Raw genomic sequence first — 23,923 nt, 5'->3', positions numbered from 1 at the left:
AAGTGAGAAAGTGGCTGGGAGAGTGCTCGACTGGGAAATACCCTGTAGACAGGTCTGGGAATATATATGACATTTTTTTTTATTTTTTATTTTAGCTTGACTAGGAAATACTCTCTAAACAGGTCTGGGAATGTATATGAAATTTATTTTATATTTTTATTTTAAATTTATATGAAATTAAATGAATATCTTCAGAGTTGGGCATCCAAATTTAATTACGATTTGCAAAAAGGGAGAGTAAATAATGCACCTGTCCAAGGAATCAAGTTATTATAACTTTCAGGCATCGATTTGATCGAGTTGCAGCTAATGCTAAAACTGGTAAATCACATATTGAAGGGAGATTCGTAGAATCTAAACTGAAGCGAACTTTGGAGCTTATAAACAATATATATAGGTCGTACCTAAGTCTGTGTGGTATATACCCTTTTTAAAATTTAACAATGGGTACAAGGTATAAAAAGGTTTCGCTATGCATAAAGAGAGTTCAAATTAGTTGACTGTTCCTTATTCGTGAATGCAGTCAGCAATGTGATAAATTTAAATTCAATTCAATTCAATTCAATTCAATTAACAGGTGCTGCAGGATTTAATATCCTGTGGAAAAGTGAAATCTTTCTATTGATTGAACGAAAGTTAATGGAATAGTTTTAAGCTAATTTACAAATAGTTTTGTGCTCAAAAAATTGCATAAAACTCCGACGGCGAACTTTTTTGGGTCCAAGCCAAAGAGCTGCTCAATCTAAAATAAAATTTAATAACGATCCTGCGGGTCCTCTACGGATTTTATATACACTCACAACCAAAATGACAGCTGAAGGCAAGAGACCCAATTCAGCGACTGTCCTGCAGCACATCGAAGCTGGACTCAATGTGCTCAACCAGCTGTGCATTGGATTCGTCACGATTTGGATCTGCTGGAACTGTTTGCGCACTGGTCTGGCTGGGATTCGGCTGCACGTCTGGCTGGCGTCGTTCGGCTATGTGTTCCTGATGGCCGAGGCCATGATGTGCTTCTACGACGGCAACTGGCTGACCCTGCGCTACACGCGAAAGCACAAGACGGCGGTCCATGTGGTGCTCCAGATACTCGGCGGCGGCATGGGGGTGGCCGGCTGCCTGGTGCAGCTGATCCGCGACGACTGGAACTTTGGACCCACCATCCATTCCCGGCTGGGCTTTGCTGCCTTTGTGCTGAGCCTGATCTCGCTGCTGAGCGGCATAATCGCTGTGCTGGCCCGCAGCCTGTCGAGGATTGTGTCTCCGCTGGCCAACAAGACGTTCCACGTCCTGCTCAGCCTGGCCACGTTTGTGATTGCCATGCTGGCACAGTTCTACGGCTATACGCAGACGGGCATCTTCAAGGGTCAAGGAAACGATTTCGTGATCCTCATGCAAGTCGTGACCCTCGTCGCAATGGTCTTAACCTGCATCGCCCCGCTCAAGTCTCTGTATCAGAAATGTGTTAGCTTTGCCAGCTAAGGCGCATTGTATATAGTTTTAGTTGGTACTAAGTATTTATTATAAGTTTAGGCTATGAATAATGTTTAAGCTAATGTAACTTACGTAATAACAAGGTGGCCTTTGGCTGATCCGTAGATCCCTCGTTACACATTAATAAATTGTTAGATGACATTTATAAATTATACATTAATAATTTACCTTAAAAGCAGCTCCAAGCTGTCATGAGGAGAGAAGGAGAATATATAAATTTAAAATTTCACTTTGAGAAGTTCTTGTGATATTTTTGTTATATATTTTTTATTTATTTATTAATGGTCGATTATTTAATACATTAAATTGTGAAAACTAAATGCCTAATTGGAATAAACAATTTTCGATGGAGCTGTTTTATTTGCCCTTCCGGCCAGCTATGCCCCTCTTCCCAGCTAAGAAGGCAGGAGTTAGTCGAGTTCCGGCTCTAAAGTAAAAGTAAAAAGTTATCTTAATTTACTATATTATTTAAGAAAATACAATAAATAGAAGCGAGACCCAACCTTTTCATAATGTTCATAGTACTTTGCCCGTATCTAAGAAGCACAGGGAAAATAGTTAATGCCGACTATGGTTAAGATGACTCGAAAAACAATCAAGTTTTCCATACAACAACTTAATTTCGAACGATCGTTCCTATATGATATAGTGGTCCGATATAGTGGTATAGTGCTATATGATATAGTGGTCCGATCTTAATAGGATTTTGCAAATATATGAGGAGCATAGTAAAACTAATAAATGCCCAGTTTGGTCAAGTTTGGTATCTTAATAAACAAAAAAGTTTTTTATACAAGAAACTACTTTTCGACCGATCGTTCCTATGGCAGCTATATGATATAGAAGTCCGATGTAAATAAGATTTTGCTTAAATGTAGGAAACATAGTGAAACTTATAAATGGTTAGTTTGGTCAAGATATCTTGAAAAACAAAAAAGTTTTCCATACAACAACTTAATTTCGAACGATAGTTCCTATGGTAGCCATATGATATAGTGGTCCGATCCAGCCGGTTCCGACATATGTACTGCGTGCAACATAAAGAGGCACTTCAGCAAAGTTTCATAAAGATAGCTTAAAAACTGAGAGACAAGTTCGCATAGAAACAGACAGACGGACAGCCGGACAGACGGACATGGCTATATCGACTCGGCTGTTGATACTGATCATGAATATATATACTTTATGGGGTCGGAGATGTCTCTATAATTTATTCATAAGTACGGAAATTTATACTAGATATATAGAGTGTAAAGTAGATGGGATAAGATAGGAAAGGATAGGCTGGGAAATCACCGTGCATATATAGTATGTATTTTTCCATGTACAAGTATTCTCGGTCAACATCAACAGCTCAGCTTAGAAATTTCTATAGAATGTAGTTTATCTTTGTGCACATAAATATCACGGTTTTTACGATCTTCAGATTCATTTTGATATATTATACATGTATATTTAGAATCTATTATTTTGTATACCTCCCCTTTTTGTAACAAAATAAACTGGTGAGAGCAGGCAGTCGGGTTAGCTCGACCACAAAATACCCTGCACTATTCAGAATTGTGAAGTATCTCTATATATGTGTATGTAATTAATGTTGTTGATCTTCATGATATTTGCAGGGCATTTAAATGTGTATATACCAAATAACAAAGCTCTAGCTTTACAAATGTTGGGGGAATATTCTTAAAATGTGTGTAATATACGAGAGCCTAAACACAAAAACTTAAACAGAAAAAGCTTTAAAACCAAAGTCTCAAAATTAATTTTAAGCGATGTTTAAAATAAGAGCGAGAAATTGATTGATAAACTCGTTACGGTATATAGTATATTGTATATAGGGTATAGGGTATATATACTCCAAGCCTCTAGCTCTAAATCGACTCAGCCGTCGTTTTGATCAAGAATATATATATGTTACTTGCGGGGTCGAATATGCCCCCCCCACCCCCTCTGCCTGTTACGCTCATTTGCACAAAGCTGATATACCCTGTTCGACCCACTTTTAAGTGGTGCAAGCGTATACCCTGCATATTCGAAGGCTTGCACACATTCGTTTGTAATTCCCGAGAATTAAAGAGGAGGAAAGGTGAGAAATATCGTGTATAGAAAATTCGAATTGTAATAGTTGGATACAGGGTATCTCCCCGTCGGCACGCCAGACTAGACAACACTTTAAACAGCTTCCCCAGAGGAAATTAATATGCAATCAACAATATTCGCATTAACAAATGCACGCACACACACACACACACACACGCACACGCACACATATGTAGTTATATGTAAGTATTGGTTATTGCGGCTTGTGGTTTATATGTACTCATTTGTACTCACACACATACATATGTATATGGGATGTATTCACTCGAGCTTGTACAAAAATGAGATTAGTCGAATAATTTACGGCCAGCGAAGCAGTCAATGGGCGTATTTATGACTCGCGCAATTAAAATTATTGATTGGAATTGAATTTATTTGTTGGACCTACAATAATTCGGAAACACGCTTCGAAAATTGCGCCAATTTGAATGTGTACAAAATATGCGAGACTCGTAAAATAGTTGTTGGACGCAATTATCAGTCGGCGAGTTTTTTTGTTGCCACTAATAAATTTAACACGAAAATAACATTATTGCTCCCAACTGATAAGCGCAGCGTACAAGCTCAACAGGTAAGAGTCGGGAGTAGCCGACTAGCAGATAGCCTGTAATTTTTTACTCTTGTGTGGAAAATACTTTACTGTGTTCATAGTCCGATTTATACAAATTTAATACAGTTACAAAATATTGATGCATATATTAAGATATAAAGCTTTAGCTTACAAAATTTGGGAGTATTGGGATAGATCCAAAAAGGGGAAGATCTTTGGATCTGTGTATTCTAAAAGAGAACCCACATACTACATTTGGAATACAGATCCGAAATATATATAATATATACATATTAAGATAGATGCAAAAAGAGAAAGATCATGCTAAATTTGGAGTTTCTAGCTCGTTTGAGCTCGTATCGATTAATATCGATCGGATGAGCTTTTAATTATGAAAGGAAGACCCTTATTCCAAATTAAACAGACTGAGAAAATCAACTATTGCTATATTTATATATATCTCTCCTTGATATACACATTTCCACAATATCATACTTCCCCTTCACCCGCTCCTGTGTACAGGGTATACGCAGTTGAGGAATAAACTCTGCTCGGTGTTTTTGGGGCCACAATGACGGAGCATCTGCCGGCGATCATCAGTAGCCCGCAGAGAGTCGTCGACTACGGCAGCACGAACGCGTCGCAAGCCAGCCCCAGTCCGGATCCGCATCCACGTGCCCAGCGATTGCCGCCCTTTGTGCTAGTCAGCGAATCTCGGTCCGTTCAACGTTATTCGAGAATGCCGCACAATACGCCGAAGGGTGAATCAGCCCAGCAGCCGCTCGAGCGGCTGGAATACTTTCTGAATGTGCTCAATCAGATGTGCATCGGATTTGTCACGATCTTCATGTCGTATATCACGCTGCGAACTAACCCGGGAACCACTCCGCTGCACGCCTGGCTGGTTACGATTGGCGTAGGTTTTGTGCCCGGCACACGCAAGAAAATGCAGCTTAACAGTTCCCCATCTTTCTGTGTACTGCAGTTCTCCTTCTTCATGGCCGAGGGCGTCATGGTCCACTACGGAGGCAATGTCCTGACCAACAGCTACAAGCGGAGCACTCAGACCACAATACACTGGGTCCTGCTGACCTTGGGCGGGGGCTGTGGCGCCGCCGGCGCCTTGATCAAGATGATACAAAAGGGATTCATGCTGCAGACCACGCACGGCCGATTGGGTAAGTGAAAGGCGAGAATATTGGCCGGACTTACTCTGAATCATCTGGTATTCCCTTAGGCATAACGGCCTTTGTACTGTGCCTGCTGGCCATGAGCTCGGGACTGGCAGCTCTCTGCTCGACGAGGATCAAGAAGCTGATCACGCCGCTGCTGAATAAGGCCTTCCACAATTTCGTGGGCTTCGCGTGCTTTGTCATCGCCTTGGTCGCCCAGTATTACGGCTATCAGACGGGCTACTTTAAGAATCGCGTCGAAACGGACTTCCAAATCCTGATGAAGTGTCTGACGCTCGTGTCGCTGGTCCTCTCCAGCTATGGCCCCATCAAGGGACTCTATCATAAATTTAAGGCCATATCGGGCCAATTCTAATCAGGAAGACCTTTAATTACGTACGCAAATAATTGTGCCAATTGGCTCGACCCTCGATTGTTATGTTTACAACTTGGAAGAAATTCCAATAATTTAGTGAAATCCCCAACAAGACACATTTGTACCTAAATGCCGGCGCAAGCAAAGCACCCGGAATTCCCCCTCATCAAAATATGCTTTTCGCATTGTCCGAGTCGAAATTCGAGATAAGGTTCTCGGTGCCTCGTGCCTCGGGCTGGGCACGTAAATTGTACTAAAACTTACGGATTTATTTTGACACTAGCAGTCAGATCTTTAGATAATTAAGAACCTATTTTGATACGATTCGCTGTGAATCATTTGGAATTTTGATTGCAACACATCAAAAATGACGTATGAAATAAAACTGAGACTTGTCGAAACAAAATGTAATAATTGGAAAAAAAAACTAAAAAAAAATTAAATTTCTTTATTCAAAATATTTTTATATATTTCCAAAAAATTAAAATACTTAATTGTTCTCGAGATATTTACCAAATGCGATTTAATTACCATTTTTTTTTTGCATTATCAATATACTCTATAATTTGTATTCCAAATGTGAGCAAAAGCTGTTAATACGGCCTTTGCTTCGGTCTGATAAAAATTGGAAATAAAAAATAACAATATTTGTTCTATTTTAAGTAGTTACTTGAAAGATGTTTCAATTACCAAAATTAATAAGCCTAAATAGGGAAATAGAGTCTTAAGTTTTTTCGCATCTGTCCCTCAACTAAATAATTCAATTAATTAATCCCAGACTTATTCAAAAAGAAATATTTGGAAGAAAGATATATGTCTTACGTTTTTGCAGAATATCGAAATAATTTGAGTTGACGAAATTCTTTTTATACTTATGAAAACATGTGTTACATATCAATTTGAATTAATTTAATGATGATGATATGTTTCCCAACTGTAAATACAGTTTCGTCAACTCATGTTGGGCTTATCTCAGAACACCCTACCCATAAGATTACCTCAGGTAAACGATCGCTAATCGAAAATGACAGTAGGTATTTTTAATTAAATCCAATATTTTTACTTGTTGAAAGTGTACATTGTACTACTTGATAAGATACTAAGTCATCCAATAGCGATCCACGCATATATCCAGAACTCAAATCGTTTTAGTATGCTATGAAAGCTGAAGGAAAGGGAACTAAATCAGCGACTGCTCTGCAGCACATCGAAGCTGGTCTCAATGTGCTCAACCAGCTGTGCATTGGATTCGTCATGATTTGGATCTGCTGGAACTGGTCAAGGAAACGATTTTGTTATCCTTACGCAAGCTGTGACCCTGGTCACAATACCTAAAAATTATTAGCTTTACCCGCTAAATCAAAAAAAAATGTAAGAACTAGGCAATACCAATACTTCAAAAATCAACCTAAGCACGTTTGCAAATATAATACATATAATAATTTGAAAATACTATAAACAACAATTAAGTCCGCGGAAACGGTTAACATTTTGAACGGAAAGCTTCAAGCAACGATAACAAAAATTCTAAGAACGGTTACGTTATTCGATAACCGATTATCGACCAAAAACCCACTCAAGTGTGTACACACTGCGACGAATTGACGGCGGTGTGGTGAATTTACCGTTTAAAACCTCGTTGGGTTTGAAAAAACGGCGCGTTTCTTTTAATTTTTAGCCTGAATTGAAATTCCATGTTAAATCTGATTCGGTTTGCAGCCGCAATATAGATTTCATTTATTTTCAATCCGCATCAATTTCGATGACAGCCTCAAAGCATACCACAATTTTTGAATTTATTGTTCAAATAGTTTCGTTACAAAACTTGTAATGCTCCAATACTCCTTTAGTTACATCTTAGTGATGCAATAGGCTATATTTTCTCTGAAAAGATGCGGGATCGATCCGCCAATTCTCCGCCCTTAAAAAAACACCAGCATTTCGGATGTGCTCCTTTAGCATAATTAATATGCGAGTGCAGCTCATTTTTATTGTAAAAACTCTCAATATATGTCGTACGTATCTAGGTGCGATAAATAATACTTGGCGTGTTTTTGTTCTTTCGATCGTTGTGGATGTGTTTTTGTGCATAAGTGTATCGGTTAAGAATAAAATAAATATAACTCTAGCGTAAGGTAAAAAAATACATATTCGATTCACGTTAGCGATAGATAGATAGAAATCTCGATATAAGCACCACACACTTGGGATTGGATTGTGGCTTGGAATACAAAGGTTACACTTAACATTTAGTTAATAGGACGATATTTGACTACGACTAAAGCACATTGAAATTCGTAATACGCATTTTAAACTTTGACATAACATGCATAACATGGGCAAGGCAAATCGATTGGTTGTTACACAGATATTATACTTGTCTATATAAATATTGAGTATTTCAGTTTCGATTTAAAGCTTTGTGCTGCGCCTGATGGCGAACGACATCAGGGCGTGCTCCAGCCGCATATGATAGGGCAGCTTGCGGTCCACAACGAGCGGCTCATCTCCGGAAGCGCAGCACTGCGCCCGACAGCACTCGCATTGCTCCTGATCGCTGCCCTCCTCGTCCTGCTGCAGCTCGCGCTCCAGCTCGAAGGCCTTCTTGGCTGCACGCTGCTCGAAACGCAAATAGAAAACGAAACAGACGAACAACATAAAGACGAGGGCGCACATGGCACCGCTGGCGATGCTGGCCTTCTCGAGCATGGGACGCGGTCGCTTGGGCAAATAGGATCCGTCGATTTCCTTGTACTCGCAGCGCTGGCCCATAAATCCGATGGCGCACTCGCAGCTGTAGACGGGCAGCTCGGCAATCTTCACGGCGAAGCAGTGGGCATCGTTCAGACAGTACCAGGCATCAAAGTTCTCCGGGCACTTGTATGTCGGGAATGTAATGTTCGGCCTCGGCGTCGTCGTTGTTGTGGTTGTGCGCATTGTTGTTGTGCTCGTTGTTGGCGGCGGCGCCTGTGTTGGCGGCAGCGCAATGCCGGACATGGACGACGAGATCGATGGACGCGGCTTGGGCACGGTGCGGCTGGAGCATGCCTCAATTATGGCCGGACAGCCCAAGCAGCTAACCAGCAGCAGCAGCAGCGCAAGGCCCATTTTGAACTTGTCGAATAGTCGAATAGTTGTGGTTTTTGTGCTGCTTGTGGAATGCATTTGCAGAATGTAGCTTGATTCTATTTGGTTTGCAACTTTGTTTGGTTTCTCTTAAAATCTTAAAATACTACTACAGTATGTATATACGTAAAAAAAAGAAGAAGAATAAAACAAGACTATCACAAAGTATTATTAAATCGTTATGCACAGCAAAGCGTCGTCAAAGGATCTTTGGAATTCTTTTCGCATACAGTATCTGCATCTGCATCTACATATGCATCAGTATCTGTATCTGTTGTGTGTTGTGTGTGCGAGTGTTTGGAACAGCGTATCTGTGGAAAAGATACAAACACATTAATAAACACGACAGAATATTAAAGTGTACTTAAGCCCATATTTATAAATAATTAAAAAATAGATGTCTAAGGATATATATTTGAAAGAAAATCAGTGCTAAATAATACTTGTATATAAGGACAATTTATTCACAACATTTCAGACACGAATTCACTGTAATTTTGTTCAAATAGATTTAATTGTTTTTCGTGTTGTTTTCCGTTGATTATCCTAGCTCATCAAAGCTGGCTGTGATATGCGTCGGGTATCCATATCACAACCACTTGATGAGGCTTAGATAAGCAACATCAAAATTGATTTGATGCAGTCGTTTTTTTGTTACTTTTTCTATTTTAGAGTTCGTCGTGATGTACGAATATAATAATAATTGCCACTTGTTGTTTTGATGCCCAAATGATGATTCCAATTCCATCCCAGGCGTTACCAGTTCTAACTGGACTTGATGTAGGTGCAAGGTACGTTATGATTGAATTGAATTGATTTTATTGATTGATTGATTGATTGATTGATTGATTGATTGATCGATCGATTGATGTACGTTACATTACGCTAAGCTCATCAAAGCTGGCTGTGATATGCGCGCAAAGCTTTAAAATGCATTTCACAACCACTTTGAGAGCGCAGCATGAATGTGCCAATCTTATGGTAAGAAGTAGACTGGATGCATATGTATGTGTGTGGAAGGTGGACAGATAGATAGACATTTATAGAGGGATCAACAGAGGGGTTGGTTGGTGTGTTAATTTTGTTCAATGATAAATGTAATGAAGATTGCAGCCGAAAACTATTGCTTATAATTGATCGATTATGTCGATGTATGTACATGTAATTATTTTTAATTTATTTATTTATTTTGTATTTTTTTTAATGAATGTTTTTGTTTTTGTGCTGAGCATCGTGTCGCTCCTCAAAGCTGGCTGTGATATGAGTAGGCATAAAAAGGCAAACATTTCACAACCACTTTGAAGAATGACACAATTCTCTCTCTCTCTCTTCCTCGCTCAGCGCTGTGCAATGCACATGCGCACACACGCTCTATCTCTCGCTCCTTCACACATTCTGCTGCTGCTACTGCTCAATTGGTACTCTTACTTTGTTGTTCCGCTTTATGTCTTACCACCGGCTTTCGCTTTGTCGCCCCGCGTATTCAAAAAATAGTAATAATAATAATAATAACAGAAGTCGAGCCAACATGTTACTGTTAGTTTTGTTGACGACGCGATGATGGGGAACGACGTTGATTTTAGCTGTAGTACACAAATCTGAATGGAGTCGTCGAACGTTGTGAATTGTGCAAAATGAATGAAAGCAAATTAAGCATACGCTATTTATTTGGCGATAATAATACATTTACAAACGACAACATTTAGAGTAAACAATAAATATGATAATATAATACGATCAATGTACGCTGGACGCCGCCATTAAAAATAATCAATCGTTGCACATGTGTATGTCACATTCACACATACGCTTAAACACATAAGCACAGCCTATCAAAAAAAAAACATCACTTGGCGCGCGCATAACACTCGACAGTCAATGTTGCCACATGTCGTACAAAAAAGTACCAAAACTGGTACTTATAGATTGCAGCGGTACATTGGACATTATGCTGACAAAACGGTAACTTTTCGATCTGGTTGTAACAAATGCAATGTAAATCTGTTTTACGAATTCTCTCAATCTTTGTACTTTATTAGAATGACAACCGTATAAGCATATATGTATGTATGCATATACAATATTTACTTTAATTGTGGCGCCGACACCAAACACGTCAATTTGTCGCCAATTTTGTGATAACGACAAGCTCAATGTTAATAAATGGACATTAAGAAATTGAATACTTAAACATCAACAAAACAAAGAAAAGTAAACGCAATTAAAAGCACAAATTTGAGATATTGTTGTCTGTGCTTCTTGATTGACAGCGTCGCGGCGTTCGTCGTTCTTCCACCACTTTGCGATCATTAAAATTTCCGTTTGAACAATTTAAAATCTGCATGCTTGCTGGTGTATTTAGTATTGCGAGAGGAAGTAAACGAAAGCCGCACAAAGTACAATTTGAATAACCATCAGAATTGCGATTGAAATTGAGCGCGCGTAGGTCAAGATCGTCTGCATTTTTTGTGTTTTGCTTCTTGACTATTACTAATAATGCTAACAACAATAACAATAAGCATCAAAACTAGTTTGATGATTGTGGCCATTACCAGGTTTGGGGCAACGAGTAATAAATGTTGCTAATAGAAATCTTTTATTTATCTACTTGCAGGACATAAACCGCAACAACACCAAACAACCTAAACAATAACAACAACAAAAATAGTGTGCATACATACATACAGGACGGACCGGGCACAGGCACAGCACAAAAGAACATCAACAACAATGACACCCGCTAATATATCTGTAGCTGCAGCGTCTGCGGCTCGGGTCGTTGCCGTTTAACTGCTTCTCTCTTTCTCTCCCTCTCTCTCTGTCTTTCGCTTTCTCTATGTTTTTATGCTGCTGTGTTTTTTGTTGTTGCTGTAGTTTTCATGTTGCTTTATGCTGTTTCATTCTGGGCGTCGCTGCTGCACGAGTTCGTTGCTCGTTGTATGCGAGCATGTGTGTGCGTGTGCGTGTTTACAAAACTGTAAGAAAAGCGGAGTGTGTGAAAACTATGATTAACGCGGAATTCTACCGCAACGAGACATCAACAGGCAACACACACACACACACACACCACACCTAACCACAGAATCACATTTGTGTTTTGCTGCTGCCGTTTCTAAAATCTTACCGGTTTTTTTCTTCTTTTTTTTTTGCGTAAAAACAACGCGCAAAAAACAAGTCCTACTAGTTTCTGTTGTTGAATGTGTGCAAAAGAGACAGCAATGTCTCCACTTAGTTGCGACAACAACCAATTTCGAGGTGTGTTGGATTGGGCGTATGTTTGTGTGTATTCGTGTGTGTGCGTGAGAGTTCAAGTGCATGCGTCTGTGTGTGTGTTTATGTCTACACTTCGCCGTGTAGGGAGAGTATATATACACATATTTTTTTCTTTTTAGCTACTCGCTTGTGTGTGTGTATATGTATGCGCGCGGGAATGTTGTCAAGAATTCTAAGAATTTGGCTCAAACAATCGGGGAGCGGGCAATAGCACGAGTATAAAGTATGACAAATAATTGACACTATGAATACTTCAATATTTAGAAACGCTTTTGTCGAATTAAACGAGCCTATAAAGTATACTTTTAATTATAAACAAGTAAACGCAATACATGTGACACGATTATAGGTATTTAGAGTTTTTAAGAACATTTTTATATCACTTTTATTAACTAAACTTTCATAAACATATTTTTATTTTCATTGATTACCAAAAAATAAATCTATGAGAGAAAATTTTAAAAACAAAATCACTTGGCATAAAGCCGAACCGACGCCGCCAACAGCAGCCCAGAAAACACGACCGCATCGCAAACGCTGTGAAAGACAACTGCACAAAACGTAGCTAACGAAAGCAAAGAGCCAAAGCAGAGCGTGGCCAGACTGCTTAAATGAGAGACCAAAGTAGACGCCAACGCTGTTTTCTTTTTCTCTCCGTATCTGTATGTGTTTATTGTCGGCGGCTCGTACACACACAGCACAAATGCGGCAAAATAGCATAAATAACAACAACATGCGAGTTGGGGTCTGTTGTTTTTGTTTTGGTGTTGCCAGAACGTTTCGCACGCTATAGTAGGATCAACATGTTGACGCGCCGCCACAGACATGTTTGGAGGAGTAAAAACACACAAACAAGAAGCGACGCAGAGCGGAGGTAAATAGCAGGTAGACAAACGGGACGAACAGGATGATAGCCAGACTCCGACGACAACATTTTCTGCAGCCACTTGGAGCTTGTTTTGGTCAATTCGTAGAAATCTGGTCGATGCGCAGGCGCGCACGTAAACAACATTCTTCAGGGCATTGCATTGGGTCTGAGTTTTTTTAATTTGTACGCGCCAAAACGAAACGAGGCCGTTTACGCGCGCCGAGGATGTCGATGTTGCCAGATAGTTGCAATTATTGTTTCCAAATAATGCCTTCATTTAAAGATTGCCAAATTGTTTTATCGTTAGAAGCATTCCACCGAAATCTTACGACCGAGAAATATTATTTTGTACATTTCTGATACCTGCCTGATAGCTTTACAAGAGAACTAGTAGTTATTGCACTTGTTGTGTGCATTGAACCTGAGCTAAATGAATGCACGCAACGCAGCTGAGTACAACATTAATTTTACCTGACGACAAAAAATCAATAAAACTATGCTGCAAGCATTGAGCGCCACGCACACAGACAATCAAGCTCAGCGTAGTTTTGGCATTGACGGTAAAAGGTCATGTGAAAAAGTTGCCAATTTGAGATTGGGGCTGGGTCGTCCAGTCTGGGTCGCGAGACGGTTGTTTGACTAGACAGCCAATGCAAATTGTAACGGTAATCATTAGACGAGCACACACAGACGCAGGCATTCACTACACTCGCGCTCTCTCGCTTTATTTGCATGCTGCTCTCTATGTAGAGTTCGACGGCCTTCTTACGTAAAGACAGCAAAAACAACAAAACGCGCAGCGGCACTTTGCTTCTTTCTAATAAGCAAACAAAGGGGAGCCGGGAGGATGCCGGCGTTGCCACATCGGTCGAGACAGAAAACTCGTTTTTGTCCGTACTCTTGCCTGTCTTTGCAACTGTACAAGAACAAAACAAACTACAACAACAAAACATACCGCGCAGACGCCAAACGAACGCTCCCCGTTGAACTGTCCGTCTGGTTGTCGGTCGTTTTAGCCCGCCCGTCTCACTGTGTGTGTATATACATGTATGTATGTATGCATGTATGTGTGTGTGTGTGTGTGAACAATTTTTATTTTTCTGAATGTAAAGGAAGTGGCACGTACTGTACATAGCGCTCCGCCGCTGCCTGCTGCTGCGGCTGCTACCGACAAGGGATCAAACTATGGAGTGAGAAAAAAAATACAGACGACAACGACCGACGCTATGGTGGTGGTGGTGGCAAGCTAAGACGACCTGAGCATGGGGCCGAAGCTGACGGCGGACGGGTGTGTGCAGCATACCTACTATAAACAGGAAATGGAATTTACACACACATATAAACCCACACACACGCACAGCGGCAAATTGTTGATGAGCGTACAAGCGGACGTGCTGCTTAATTGACAAATGGGCACAAGAGAGAGTGGCTGAGCCTGAGAGAGATGGAGAGAACGGACAAAGTTGATTGAAATCAATAGTCACCGTACAAGTGTTTGTATGTATGTATGCCTGACAGCGCGAGGAATGTGTGAAAAAACGCGGCCAATGACGGCAACGGCAATCAAACGACGTTCGCTGCCGCCTATACTATGTTAAATTCTGGAATGTCCAAGTATCTTCTGGTCGCGTGGAGACTTTTACGTTGCCGACGCGTTAACGTCTTTGCACCTGATACGCGCAGGCGGAGGCACACCCTGTACCCAAAAACGATAGCGACTGTCTTCATACTGACCCTACCATTCTTTGGACGCACGTTTGCAATTATTACATGTTGCACAATTAGAACCGTTGAGTACTTTAACAAAATGCTTAATCGCATTAAAGTGTACATATAATTCAAGCATTTGTGCGCAATGGCATCGTAATTGTAGATGGAAAACGTACTACTTGTGCGTGTAGGTTTTACTCGAAAAAGAGCAATGAATGAAATTTCGTTGTTTTCTGTTAATACAGTCTCACACAACACACACACAGATACATGTATGTGTATATTTGGAGCAAGAGAGAAAGTCTACAAAACGTCGAGACAGCGAACGCGTTGCCAACTGCGCAGACAAATTGTTTACTTTTCGCTTGCCGGCTACGAACACAAAGTGGTTTAATTATAAGGAGCCAAAACACAAAAATATGCAAAACAAAAAAATAATTAATAAATAAAACAATTACTACAATAAATGGAGGTGACGGCCGTTGCCGCGCACTAACCTACATTAATGTAAGACAAAATGTGGCTGCATAGGCGAAGTAGTTGGCAACGCCACAAACTAGTTTTATTTTACGCGCTGCTTCGGAAGTCTCCGCGTTGAGCGACGCATGGTGAGTGCAGTGTGTCTGTGTGTAAAGGAGATAGCTATTGAAAAAAAACCCGACGCATACGTGTGTATGTACATACGAAACAAAATTTACTGCTGCTTGCGGTGCCTTATGCAGGGGCTATACACATACACAGCACACGCACACATTAAGAGGCAATCGTATTTTGCGTACTGCGTAAAAATGGCCGAAACATTTTCCTTGACGGCCAATTGTCACAAACCAAGCATTTTTCTTTAACAATTACTTTTTACACGAACTTTGCCAATTTCAATAAACTTACATTTGGTGTTTGCAATAGCCATTTAAGCTCCCGCCGCTTAAAAAATACTTCTTACATACTTTGCACACACGCGCACATTTTGTTTTACTAATACTGTTTAATATTCGAGTTTCTCTCGTAGTTCGAAATAATGAAAGACACTCTTCTCGTTTTTTTTTTTAATCCATCCGTGTAGTTTGTTCAATCGAAAAATATATCGTTTTTCTTTTGCTCATCACCAATGTAAACGCCGATAACCATAGATTGTAAGGTATTACCAGCGCAAACATAAAAATAAAGTCACATATTTAAAAAAATCGATAAATGCGTATATCGACGCTAGCAACGTCTCCCGCATTTTTCATTTCAAATACAACAGCGCATAACTAAATACTTCAAATTTCGTAGAAAATTAAATCAATTTGCTATGGGCACAAAAGCTACTAAAATGGAGGGCAGCTACTTGCCAGACACACCAACACTAAACAGATTGCGCATTGCAGGTGCTGCTGTCCAGCAACCATCAAACAAGATGTCGACTTCTCCTGGCCGTGACAACAATGCGCTGCTTGATCCACGCTCACCAAATATCTGCCGCACGCCTCTGAATGTAAGTAAACTATATAATATTCTACTTTCCTGATAATAAATCGGGCATAACTTTGCCATAGATATTGCCGGCTCAACCTCCCGTAAGTCAGATACCCCTCCAGGTGGTATCTTCTGGCGTTGGCACCGAAAATACTTTTACGCAGCTGCGCAAACGCTTGCTTAAAGGCTTTTCGTTGTCGGATCCACGCTCACCACAGCTAAATCGCACTCCTCTTATGCTCGATGCGGCTATTGATCGGACGCTTAACATGGATGACACCTTTTCCGATCTGTTTGTTGAGACGCGGGCGCCAGCTACTGCTCCAGTTGTGCCAGCTTCTGAGCAACCGAATCTGTGCAGTGAAAGCCACAACAACAGCTCACTGGAGATAGTGTCGCTGCCATACGATGAAGAGGAAACAATGCCCTGCGAAATGATGTTGCAGAAAACACCGCCTTTGCAGAGCCACGATCCGCGATCCCCCAGCGTCGGTGTTGAGCGCACACCGATCATTTTCTGCGACGATGATGAGACTGAGGCGCGCGAAACGCAAATGCTTGAGGAGATCCTAGAAACGCTGACGCTTAATCTCAGCAACGAGAGCAGCATGGCCTCGTTTGTAAGTGCCTCTGCAGAGATGCCGCTAGATGAACCGCAGCCACAGGCACAGGAACAGCCCCAACTACAGCCTCGACTACAGCCGGCCAACAAACATTTGGAACGTGTGCGTTTAGGTAACAAGCGACGCGTTGCGCCACGCAAGCCGGCTCGTGCCAGCAAGCCGAAAATTTATGAGGATGCGCCTGAGGGTCTGACGAGCACACCGAAGAGTACGCCCGATTCAGCACAGCGCACACAACGCACTCCCCTGAGCTGTGTTAACAAGAACCGCGTCCATTTGCGTTCACGTTCGGTGGAGAAGGATATACGCAAGCCGCAGCTGCAGCTGTCGCTGCAAAGCTTTGATGATCAGCTCAATCCCAGCGAGCGGCTTAATGTGCCCAGTCTACGCCTGCTCATGTCTGGCAACTACGAGGGCTAGTGCCACATCAATTACTAATCATCTTTAGTAAATTAATTGCCTTCATTGTCATTTACACAGCCCACCAATCAACTACTCAATTTTAAGTGCATAAAAATATATTATAAAAAGATTGCTATATAAAATATCTGACATGTTCGTTCAATGTTAAGGCCACAGAATTAGCTAAGCTTGAGCATTGCCATCAGTTGATCGATTATATGCTCTCCGCTCTCCTCGTCCCTATCGTTTGCCAGGACAAAGTCAAAGGTGCTATCATCTAAATCACATTCGGAGGGTTCATCGTCGACGCCAGCAGTAAACTTCCAGCCTCTCGCCTTACGCGTTTCCGGCAGCGATGTCAGGCGCAGCGTCTCAACCATTTCGGGGCCGTAGGTCTCGCGAAACCAGCGTATATCGTTCTTACGGCGGATATCGCTGACAATGACGTAGTCGACATTTTGGACGGCCGCTTGCTGCATGGCCGCACGACAGAAGAAGCCATAATCGCGCCTGCGCACCTCATCACTCCAAATGATCATGTCGCGTCTATATTGCTCCTTGTAAGGCCCATCGCTGAGCATAGCGTTAATATCTAGCTGAAGCTTGCGGGCCCATTCCTTCTTGATGGGCTCTGAGATGCGTACGATCAGGGCCCGGTCTGCTAACCTGTTTGAAGCGTTATAAATCCTATAATTTTCCGCTTTCTTCTCAAATACTCACCGTTTTTGTAACCTCTCTGAAATGAAATCCTTGCCGCATTTGCGTTTTCCACTAATAAGTAATATTTTTTGCATAATCTCAATTAACAACTTTCTCTTTCCGCTGCGCTGACAAATCACTTGGTGCCCAACAGAGCTGGCTGCTTATTTACGTGTGACGTAGGGCCAAAGTCATTATTAGTTGATTATTCCATTGTACTTATGTTAATTTTGAACTCGGCCTGATTAAATTTAAATTGTTTACAATTGATTTTTGGCTGCTGCAGCTGACGACGAAACTTATCGTTACGCCACAATCTGTCGATAACGATAGTTGGCTGCGGACCAGTTTGAAATCTGCGCCCAAGTCAGGTACGCTGCTAAAAGTCAAGCAGAAACCGAATCCATTTCGATAACTATAATTGTCAGCCAGGACCAGTTTAAAAGCCGCGCCCAAGCACTAACCATACAACAAAAATACATACAAAATATATTGTATAGTTAGGGGCCCAAGCCAAGTACGCTGTTAAAAATCCATAAGCAGGCAGATAAAAAACCAAAATTTAAAAAAACTACAATTTGGGTTCCATATACAACTGTTTATTTGTACAATAATTAAATATTAATTTCATGCAAAAGTGTAGATTCGGTCCATTTTATTTTTATCTATAGTATTGCGCTTGCTGCCAGTTGCTGCTTGTGCTGCTCGCCGTATTGCCGATCTCGTAGCCGCTTGACAACTGGGTGGGATTGCCTATATTCATGTTGCTGCCTGTTCCTGCAGCTGTTCCGACACCAGATGCACTACCACCGCCCGCTGCACAATTTGAGCCAACTACCGTGCTGCCTGCAGTAGCGCCCGGTGTACCACCAGCACTACCGAATGTGGCTAACACGCTGCTGTAGTAGGAAGCATCTGCCACGGACTCGGACTGATGTGTGCCCTTCTTAAGGGTCTGATGCAGTGAGGCTTTGCCCTGATGACAGTCCTGGGCGTTCGCATTGTTGATGCGCGCTAAATTAGCCTGCGTAAGGGTCGAGTGCGTGTGGACGGCGGTTCGGTCAGACGATCCCGGTGGAGGTATTGAGCCAATGCTGCCGACCGAACCGCGCGCCGTTGAGCGTTGCTGCATGTGGGCACCAGCAGCGGAGGAGGCGGCGGCAGAGGGTTCGGATAGCTGCAAGGGCAAGCATTAGACAGAGAGCATAGTTAGGAGCCATAGCAACTACTCGCCTTGCGCTGCTTATGCAACTCCAGGCCGCTCATTTCCGTCAGCTTTGGCTCAACGCCCGAGGATGTAGTCAGCGGCAGCTGTGCCACGTGCCTGTGATTGATGTGTGCCTGCAGATCGCGCTGTGATAAATACGTGCGACGACACCCGGTGCTGCCGTACCGACTGCCACCGTGCGTGCACATAAACACAGTACCCAAGCCAGATTGCTCCACGCGCAGTACCTTATCATTGCAGCGTGGACAGCTCTTGATGGGCTCGGCCCGGGCGCATTTTAGGCAGAACACATGCTTGCAGGGTATCATGCGGCCATAGACGAGTATTGGCTTGTCGCACTGGTCGCAGCAGTGTATCATCGGGTTAAGCACCTTCTCGCCAATGAGGCTTACTTTGTGGTTCCACTTAAGGCGCAGCATTGGCTCTGGGGGACCCCGCGACAATGTCGTAAACGTGGGCGCCTCCAGCTGTGATATATCTGCTTCCATATCAACTAAAAAACCGTAAACTAAGTGCATTTCCAGTTAATCAAAAAATATAAAAGCTTACTTGTTTGTGGCAACACCTGTGGCGCCACCTGCTGTTGCTGCTGAGGCGGCGGCAGTGATTGTGGCGGCGTCCTGTCCTCAATGGGAGTTGCTTGCTCCTCGGGTACTGTTGCTACCTCTATTTCGATTTCTTTGTCTAAATCTTGCATTACAGCATCTTCTACATGGTCCATACTGGTTGGACTGTCCTCCACTGCCCCGTTGCTTGACGCAAGAGCAACAACGCCAACTCCACTTTCATATATCTCCAGCGCACTGCCACTCTCATCAACTTTCTTACCGCGGCCTCGCCCACGACCACGTCCTCGGCCACGTGCACGTGAACCACGACCACGGCCCCGACCGCGTTTTACTTCATCAGTGTCCATTTTATACTTAAACAAATATTAAAATATTTTCGTTTTTTCTTTTCTGTGCTGCTGCTGCTGCCGCTGTTGCTGGTCTTTGAACGATTAGCCGATTATTTTTCTTTGTGTATTTTCGATAAAAATGCAATAGCCGTTGTAGGGCTGTATTTATATATCGACAACAAAACATCTATCCGTTATAAATTAACATGCATTTAAGAACTCTGTTAACTTGTGGTTCAGTAAGCTTGTTCACTTAACGAATCATGCTCTGGAATATTTCTGCTAACCGTTAAGGCTATGTAAATGAATCATTCGTCAACTTATGTGGAGCATTGTTTAAATTAATATGTTGATGAATACATATTCGCAAATTTCGCCATATTCGATTTCTTAAGCTGTTAATTACAGTATACTACACTGAATTAAACAAAACGTAAAATATTTTTCCAGGGACTGCCTGCTGTTAATAACAGTTTAGCGTTATGTTACGTTAACAGACAAATGTGGAATTCGTCAAAACACATGTTTTTTTCAACGCGGTCTGAATAAAACGCAGAAACAAACAAGCCATAGCTCCTTAAAAAACGTAATGGACATAGACGAGCTATTCGATTGCTTCAACGAGGTGCCGCCCGAAAGTCTGCAAGTGCCGGTACCCTATCCCACAAGGAAAGCAAAACTAATCGAGTCTGAAACAAAAAACCCGGATAGCGCCAATAAAAGCGCTAGGAAGGCCAACAAACGTGATGCAAATACTGTAGATCTCAGCACCGAGGAGCCCGCAGAGGATGGACGGGAGGAAGAGCATACAAAGCGACAACGTGTTGATAAGGCAAAGGTCGACGGCAGCACGGACATAAACCAGGAGACATCAAAGATTACTGACGATGAAACAGAAGAAGTTAAAGATGAAAAAGATGACGGAGTTAAGGAACTGGACGATTGTGATTTGGAGGCGCTGCGGGTGCGCATCGTCACACACCAGCTAGTATCGCCGGAGTCCTGCACACACGAGGTGGCCGCCCATCCCGACCAGGAATACATTCCTCTGCAGCCATTTGCCGGCGTTCCCGCCAAGGAATATCCATTCGTGCTGGATCCTTTCCAGAAACAGGCCATTTTGTGCATAGACAACTCACAGAGCGTGCTAGTATCGGCGCACACCTCCGCCGGAAAGACTGTGGTGGCGGAATACGCGATAGCCAAGTCTCTGGCGGCCAAGCAACGCGTTATTTATACGACGCCTATTAAAGCGCTGTCCAATCAAAAGTTTCGCGAATTCACAGATGAATTCCAGGACGTTGGCCTGGTTACTGGCGATGTAACCATTAATCCATCGGCCTCCTGCCTGATTATGACAACGGAAATTCTGCGTAACATGCTGTACCGCGGCAGCGAGATTATGCGCGAGGTGGGCTGGGTAGTATTCGATGAGATTCACTACATGCGTGACAAGGAGCGCGGCGTGGTATGGGAAGAGACACTCATCCTGTTGCCGGACAATGTGCGCTATGTCTTTCTCTCGGCCACCATACCCAATGCCCGCCAGTTTGCCGAGTGGGTATGCCATCTGCACAAGCAGCCCTGTCATGTTGTTTACACGGATTACCGGCCAACGCCGCTGCAGCATTACATCTTTCCGGCCGGCGGCGATGGCATTCATTTGATTGTCGACGAGAAGGGTCAGTTCAAGGAGGACAACTTTACGACGGCCATGGCGGTGCTGGCTAATGCAGGTATTATACGGCATATGCAAATAACTATATTTGTTTAATTAACAAGCCCTTTCATTGTAGGCGAAGCGGCCAAGGGCGACCAGAAAGGCCGCAAGGGAGGCGTTAAGGGTCACAATTCGGGTCAGACGAACATCTTTAAGATTGTCAAGATGATTATGGAGCGACACTTTGCACCCGTCATCATTTTTTCGTTCAGTAAAAAGGACTGTGAGGTCTATGCCATGCAAATGGCCAAGCTGGACTTTAACACAATCGATGAGAAAAAGCTGGTCGATGAGGTTTTTAACAACGCCATGGACGTTCTTTCAGAGGAGGATCGCAGACTGCCACAGGTGGAAAATGTGCTGCCATTGCTGCGACGTGGCATTGGCATACATCACGGTGGACTGCTGCCCATACTAAAGGAAACCATTGAGATTCTATTTGGAGAGGGACTGATCAAGGCTCTCTTCGCCACGGAGACCTTTGCCATGGGCCTGAACATGCCTGCGCGCACAGTATTGTTTACAGCGCCGCGCAAATTTGATGGCAAGGACTTTCGGTGGATCAGCTCGGGCGAGTACATACAAATGGCTGGGCGTGCTGGCCGTCGCGGCTTGGACGACAAGGGCATTGTTATACTGATGATTGATGAGAAGGTGTCACCTGTGGTGGGCCGTGAAATAGTGCAGGGCAAGGCAGATACACTAAACTCGGCCTTCCATTTGACCTACAACATGGTACTGAATCTACTGCGCGTAGAGGAAATAAACCCGGAGTACATGCTGGAGCGGAGTTTCTATCAGTTTCAAAATCAGGCCGCACTTCCCGGTCTACATGATCAAGTGCAGCAGAAGACACAACAGCTCGAAAAGCTAACCGTTAAGGATGAGCATAACATTGCGTCCTATCATCACATCCGCGAACAGCTAGAGTTAAATGGGAATAGGTTCCGCGAGTGGCTGACCAAGCCGCAATATCTGGTGCCCTTTTTACAGCCAGGCCGGCTGGTAAAGGTGTCAGCTGGAAAGCAGGAGTATGACTGGGGTCTTGTATTGAACTTCAAGAAGCAGGACCAGAATCGCAAGAACCCATTGAAAAGTGAAGCGGGAGTTGTTATTGATATGCTACTGCATGTGAGCGAGGAGGCAGCGAAAACTGGCGACACCGAGCCCTGTAAGCCCAATGAACGTGGCTGCATGGAGGTCGTTCCAGTTGCCAATACACTTATCACCCAAATCAGTTCTATACGCGTCTACTTTCCCAACGATCTGCGCACTGCGGACAATCGCCGTGCCGTGCTGAAGACTATTCAGGAGGCTAAGAAACGATTTCCACTTGGTCCACCGGTACTTCATCCCATAGACGACATGAATATCAAGGATCCCGAATTTCGCCAGATTGTCGATACCATTGCACAGTTTGAGGCGTTACTGGAGGAGCATCCGCTGCACAAATCGCCAGAGCTGGAGCGTGTTCACAAGCGCTATATCGAAAAGCTAAAGTTACAATCCGAGCTCAACGGCCTGAAGGCGGAGCTGAAGGCTGCCCGCAGCCTGCTGCAGATGGACGAGCTTAAGTATCGCAAGCGTGTACTCCGGCGCATGGGCTACTGCAAGCCGGGCGATGTCATCGAGTTTAAGGGTCGCGTTGCCTGCGAGCTAAGCTCTGCGGATGAGTTGCTCATAACCGAAATGATATTCAACGGCGTGTTCAACGAGCTCTCAGCCCCGCAGGCGGTCGCATTGCTCTCCTGTTTCGTCTGCGACGAGAAGTCCAGTGAGGCGCCCAAGAGCGCCACAGAGCTGTCCGGGCCGTTGCGCGCTTTGCAAAGCCTGGCGCGGCGCATTGCCAAGGTATCCACAGAATGCAAACTAAGTATGGATGAGGAGAACTACGTGGAAAAGTTCAAGCCCTTCCTGATGGACGTCGTGCTGGCCTGGTGCAAGGGCTCCAGTTTTCTAAGCGTCTGCAAAATGACCGATATTTTCGAAGGCTCCATCATTCGCTGTATGAGACGTTTGGAGGAGCTGCTGCGTCAGCTGTGCCAGGCATCCAAAACTATTGGCAACACGGATCTGGAGAACAAATTCTCCGAAGGCATTCGTCTGCTCAAGCGAGACATTGTGTTTGCCGCTTCGCTGTATCTATAGATTAGTTTTCCCAAATTTGAAAAGCTTATTAGTATTAAGCAAAATACATGGTTTTTCTTTTTAAAATGTATTTTT

General features: G+C 43.1%; 8 protein-coding genes and 1 long non-coding RNA gene across 12 annotated transcripts in view; 5 read left to right on the top strand and 4 right to left on the bottom strand.

The window, feature by feature from the left end:
- LOC135428897 (protein ref(2)P-like) overlaps positions 1-15,787 on the bottom strand; it is a 28,729-nt gene extending 12,942 nt beyond the window's left edge. The window contains exons 1-2 of one of the 2 annotated variants that reach the window (XR_010436340.1): positions 15,561-15,787; positions 8,962-9,132 (exon numbers count right to left, since the gene is read on the bottom strand). Coding sequence is in view for 1 of the 2 variants with exons in the window: in XM_064683025.1 (XP_064539095.1) it covers positions 15,561-15,582 (22 nt within the window). In the remaining variant the exon portion in view is untranslated. Of the gene's footprint in view, positions 1-8,961; positions 9,133-15,560 lie in introns of those variants that run through there. The other variant, XM_064683025.1, reaches the window with a different exon arrangement.
- On the top strand, positions 678-1,686 carry LOC135428901 (uncharacterized). The gene has a single exon (XM_064683031.1). The coding sequence runs from the start codon at positions 808-810 to the stop codon at positions 1,480-1,482; it is 675 nt and encodes a 224-aa protein (XP_064539101.1). The 5' UTR covers positions 678-807; the 3' UTR covers positions 1,483-1,686.
- Positions 3,901-6,133, top strand: LOC135428863 (transmembrane reductase CYB561D2). Of its 2 annotated transcripts, none has more exons than XM_064682983.1 (4): positions 3,901-4,168; positions 4,681-5,063; positions 5,133-5,325; positions 5,385-6,133. In XM_064682983.1, the coding sequence occupies exons 2-4, from the start codon at positions 4,719-4,721 to the stop codon at positions 5,693-5,695; spliced, it is 849 nt and encodes a 282-aa protein (XP_064539053.1). In that variant the 5' UTR covers positions 3,901-4,168; positions 4,681-4,718; the 3' UTR covers positions 5,696-6,133. The 2 variants fall into 2 exon arrangements, with proteins under 2 accessions (XP_064539053.1, XP_064539052.1); XM_064682982.1 differs by having other exon boundaries at positions 4,670-5,063; positions 5,385-6,132.
- spi (spitz) lies at positions 7,881-8,940 on the bottom strand. Its single transcript, XM_064683023.1, has one exon. The coding sequence runs from the start codon at positions 8,858-8,860 to the stop codon at positions 8,108-8,110; it is 753 nt and encodes a 250-aa protein (XP_064539093.1). The 5' UTR covers positions 8,861-8,940; the 3' UTR covers positions 7,881-8,107.
- Positions 15,788-15,890: 103 nt separating the features above from the next.
- Positions 15,891-17,298, top strand: msb1l. Its single transcript, XM_064683021.1, has 2 exons — positions 15,891-16,149; positions 16,211-17,298. Exons 1-2 carry the CDS (start codon positions 15,967-15,969, stop codon positions 17,171-17,173), a joined length of 1,146 nt encoding a protein of 381 aa, XP_064539091.1. The 5' UTR covers positions 15,891-15,966; the 3' UTR covers positions 17,174-17,298.
- On the bottom strand, positions 17,254-18,192 carry Pmvk (Phosphomevalonate kinase). Its single transcript, XM_064683028.1, has 2 exons — positions 17,876-18,192; positions 17,254-17,821 (listed from the first exon to the last, which is right to left on the bottom strand). The coding sequence occupies exons 1-2, from the start codon at positions 17,947-17,949 to the stop codon at positions 17,335-17,337; spliced, it is 561 nt and encodes a 186-aa protein (XP_064539098.1). The 5' UTR covers positions 17,950-18,192; the 3' UTR covers positions 17,254-17,334.
- Positions 18,193-18,431: 239 nt separating this feature from the next.
- Positions 18,432-19,998, bottom strand: Hakai (hakai). 2 transcript variants are annotated; one of them, XM_064683018.1, is made up of 3 exons: positions 19,632-19,998; positions 19,088-19,575; positions 18,432-19,031 (listed from the first exon to the last, which is right to left on the bottom strand). In XM_064683018.1, exons 1-3 carry the CDS (start codon positions 19,996-19,998, stop codon positions 18,516-18,518), a joined length of 1,371 nt encoding a protein of 456 aa, XP_064539088.1. In that variant the 3' UTR covers positions 18,432-18,515. The 2 variants fall into 2 exon arrangements, with proteins under 2 accessions (XP_064539088.1, XP_064539089.1); XM_064683019.1 differs by lacking the exon at positions 18,432-19,031 and having other exon boundaries at positions 19,064-19,575.
- LOC135428891 (uncharacterized) lies at positions 19,569-20,036 on the top strand. Its single transcript, XR_010436339.1, has 2 exons — positions 19,569-19,733; positions 19,785-20,036. It is a non-coding gene; the product is annotated as an uncharacterized LOC135428891 (long non-coding RNA).
- Positions 20,037-20,432: 396 nt separating this feature from the next.
- Mtr4 (exosome RNA helicase Mtr4) lies at positions 20,433-23,918 on the top strand. The gene is made up of 2 exons (XM_064682944.1): positions 20,433-21,716; positions 21,777-23,918. The coding sequence occupies exons 1-2, from the start codon at positions 20,570-20,572 to the stop codon at positions 23,846-23,848; spliced, it is 3,219 nt and encodes a 1,072-aa protein (XP_064539014.1). The 5' UTR covers positions 20,433-20,569; the 3' UTR covers positions 23,849-23,918.
- Positions 23,919-23,923: the final 5 nt, after the last annotated feature.

Source organism: Drosophila montana, unplaced genomic scaffold (assembly GCF_035044405.1).
Source record: "Drosophila montana isolate Dmon_TW-CO22-7 unplaced genomic scaffold, ASM3504440v1 contig_2581_1, whole genome shotgun sequence".
In the NCBI taxonomy this organism is placed as follows: domain Eukaryota; kingdom Metazoa; phylum Arthropoda; class Insecta; order Diptera; family Drosophilidae; genus Drosophila; species Drosophila montana.
This window is presented reverse-complemented; position numbering and strand designations above follow the sequence as displayed.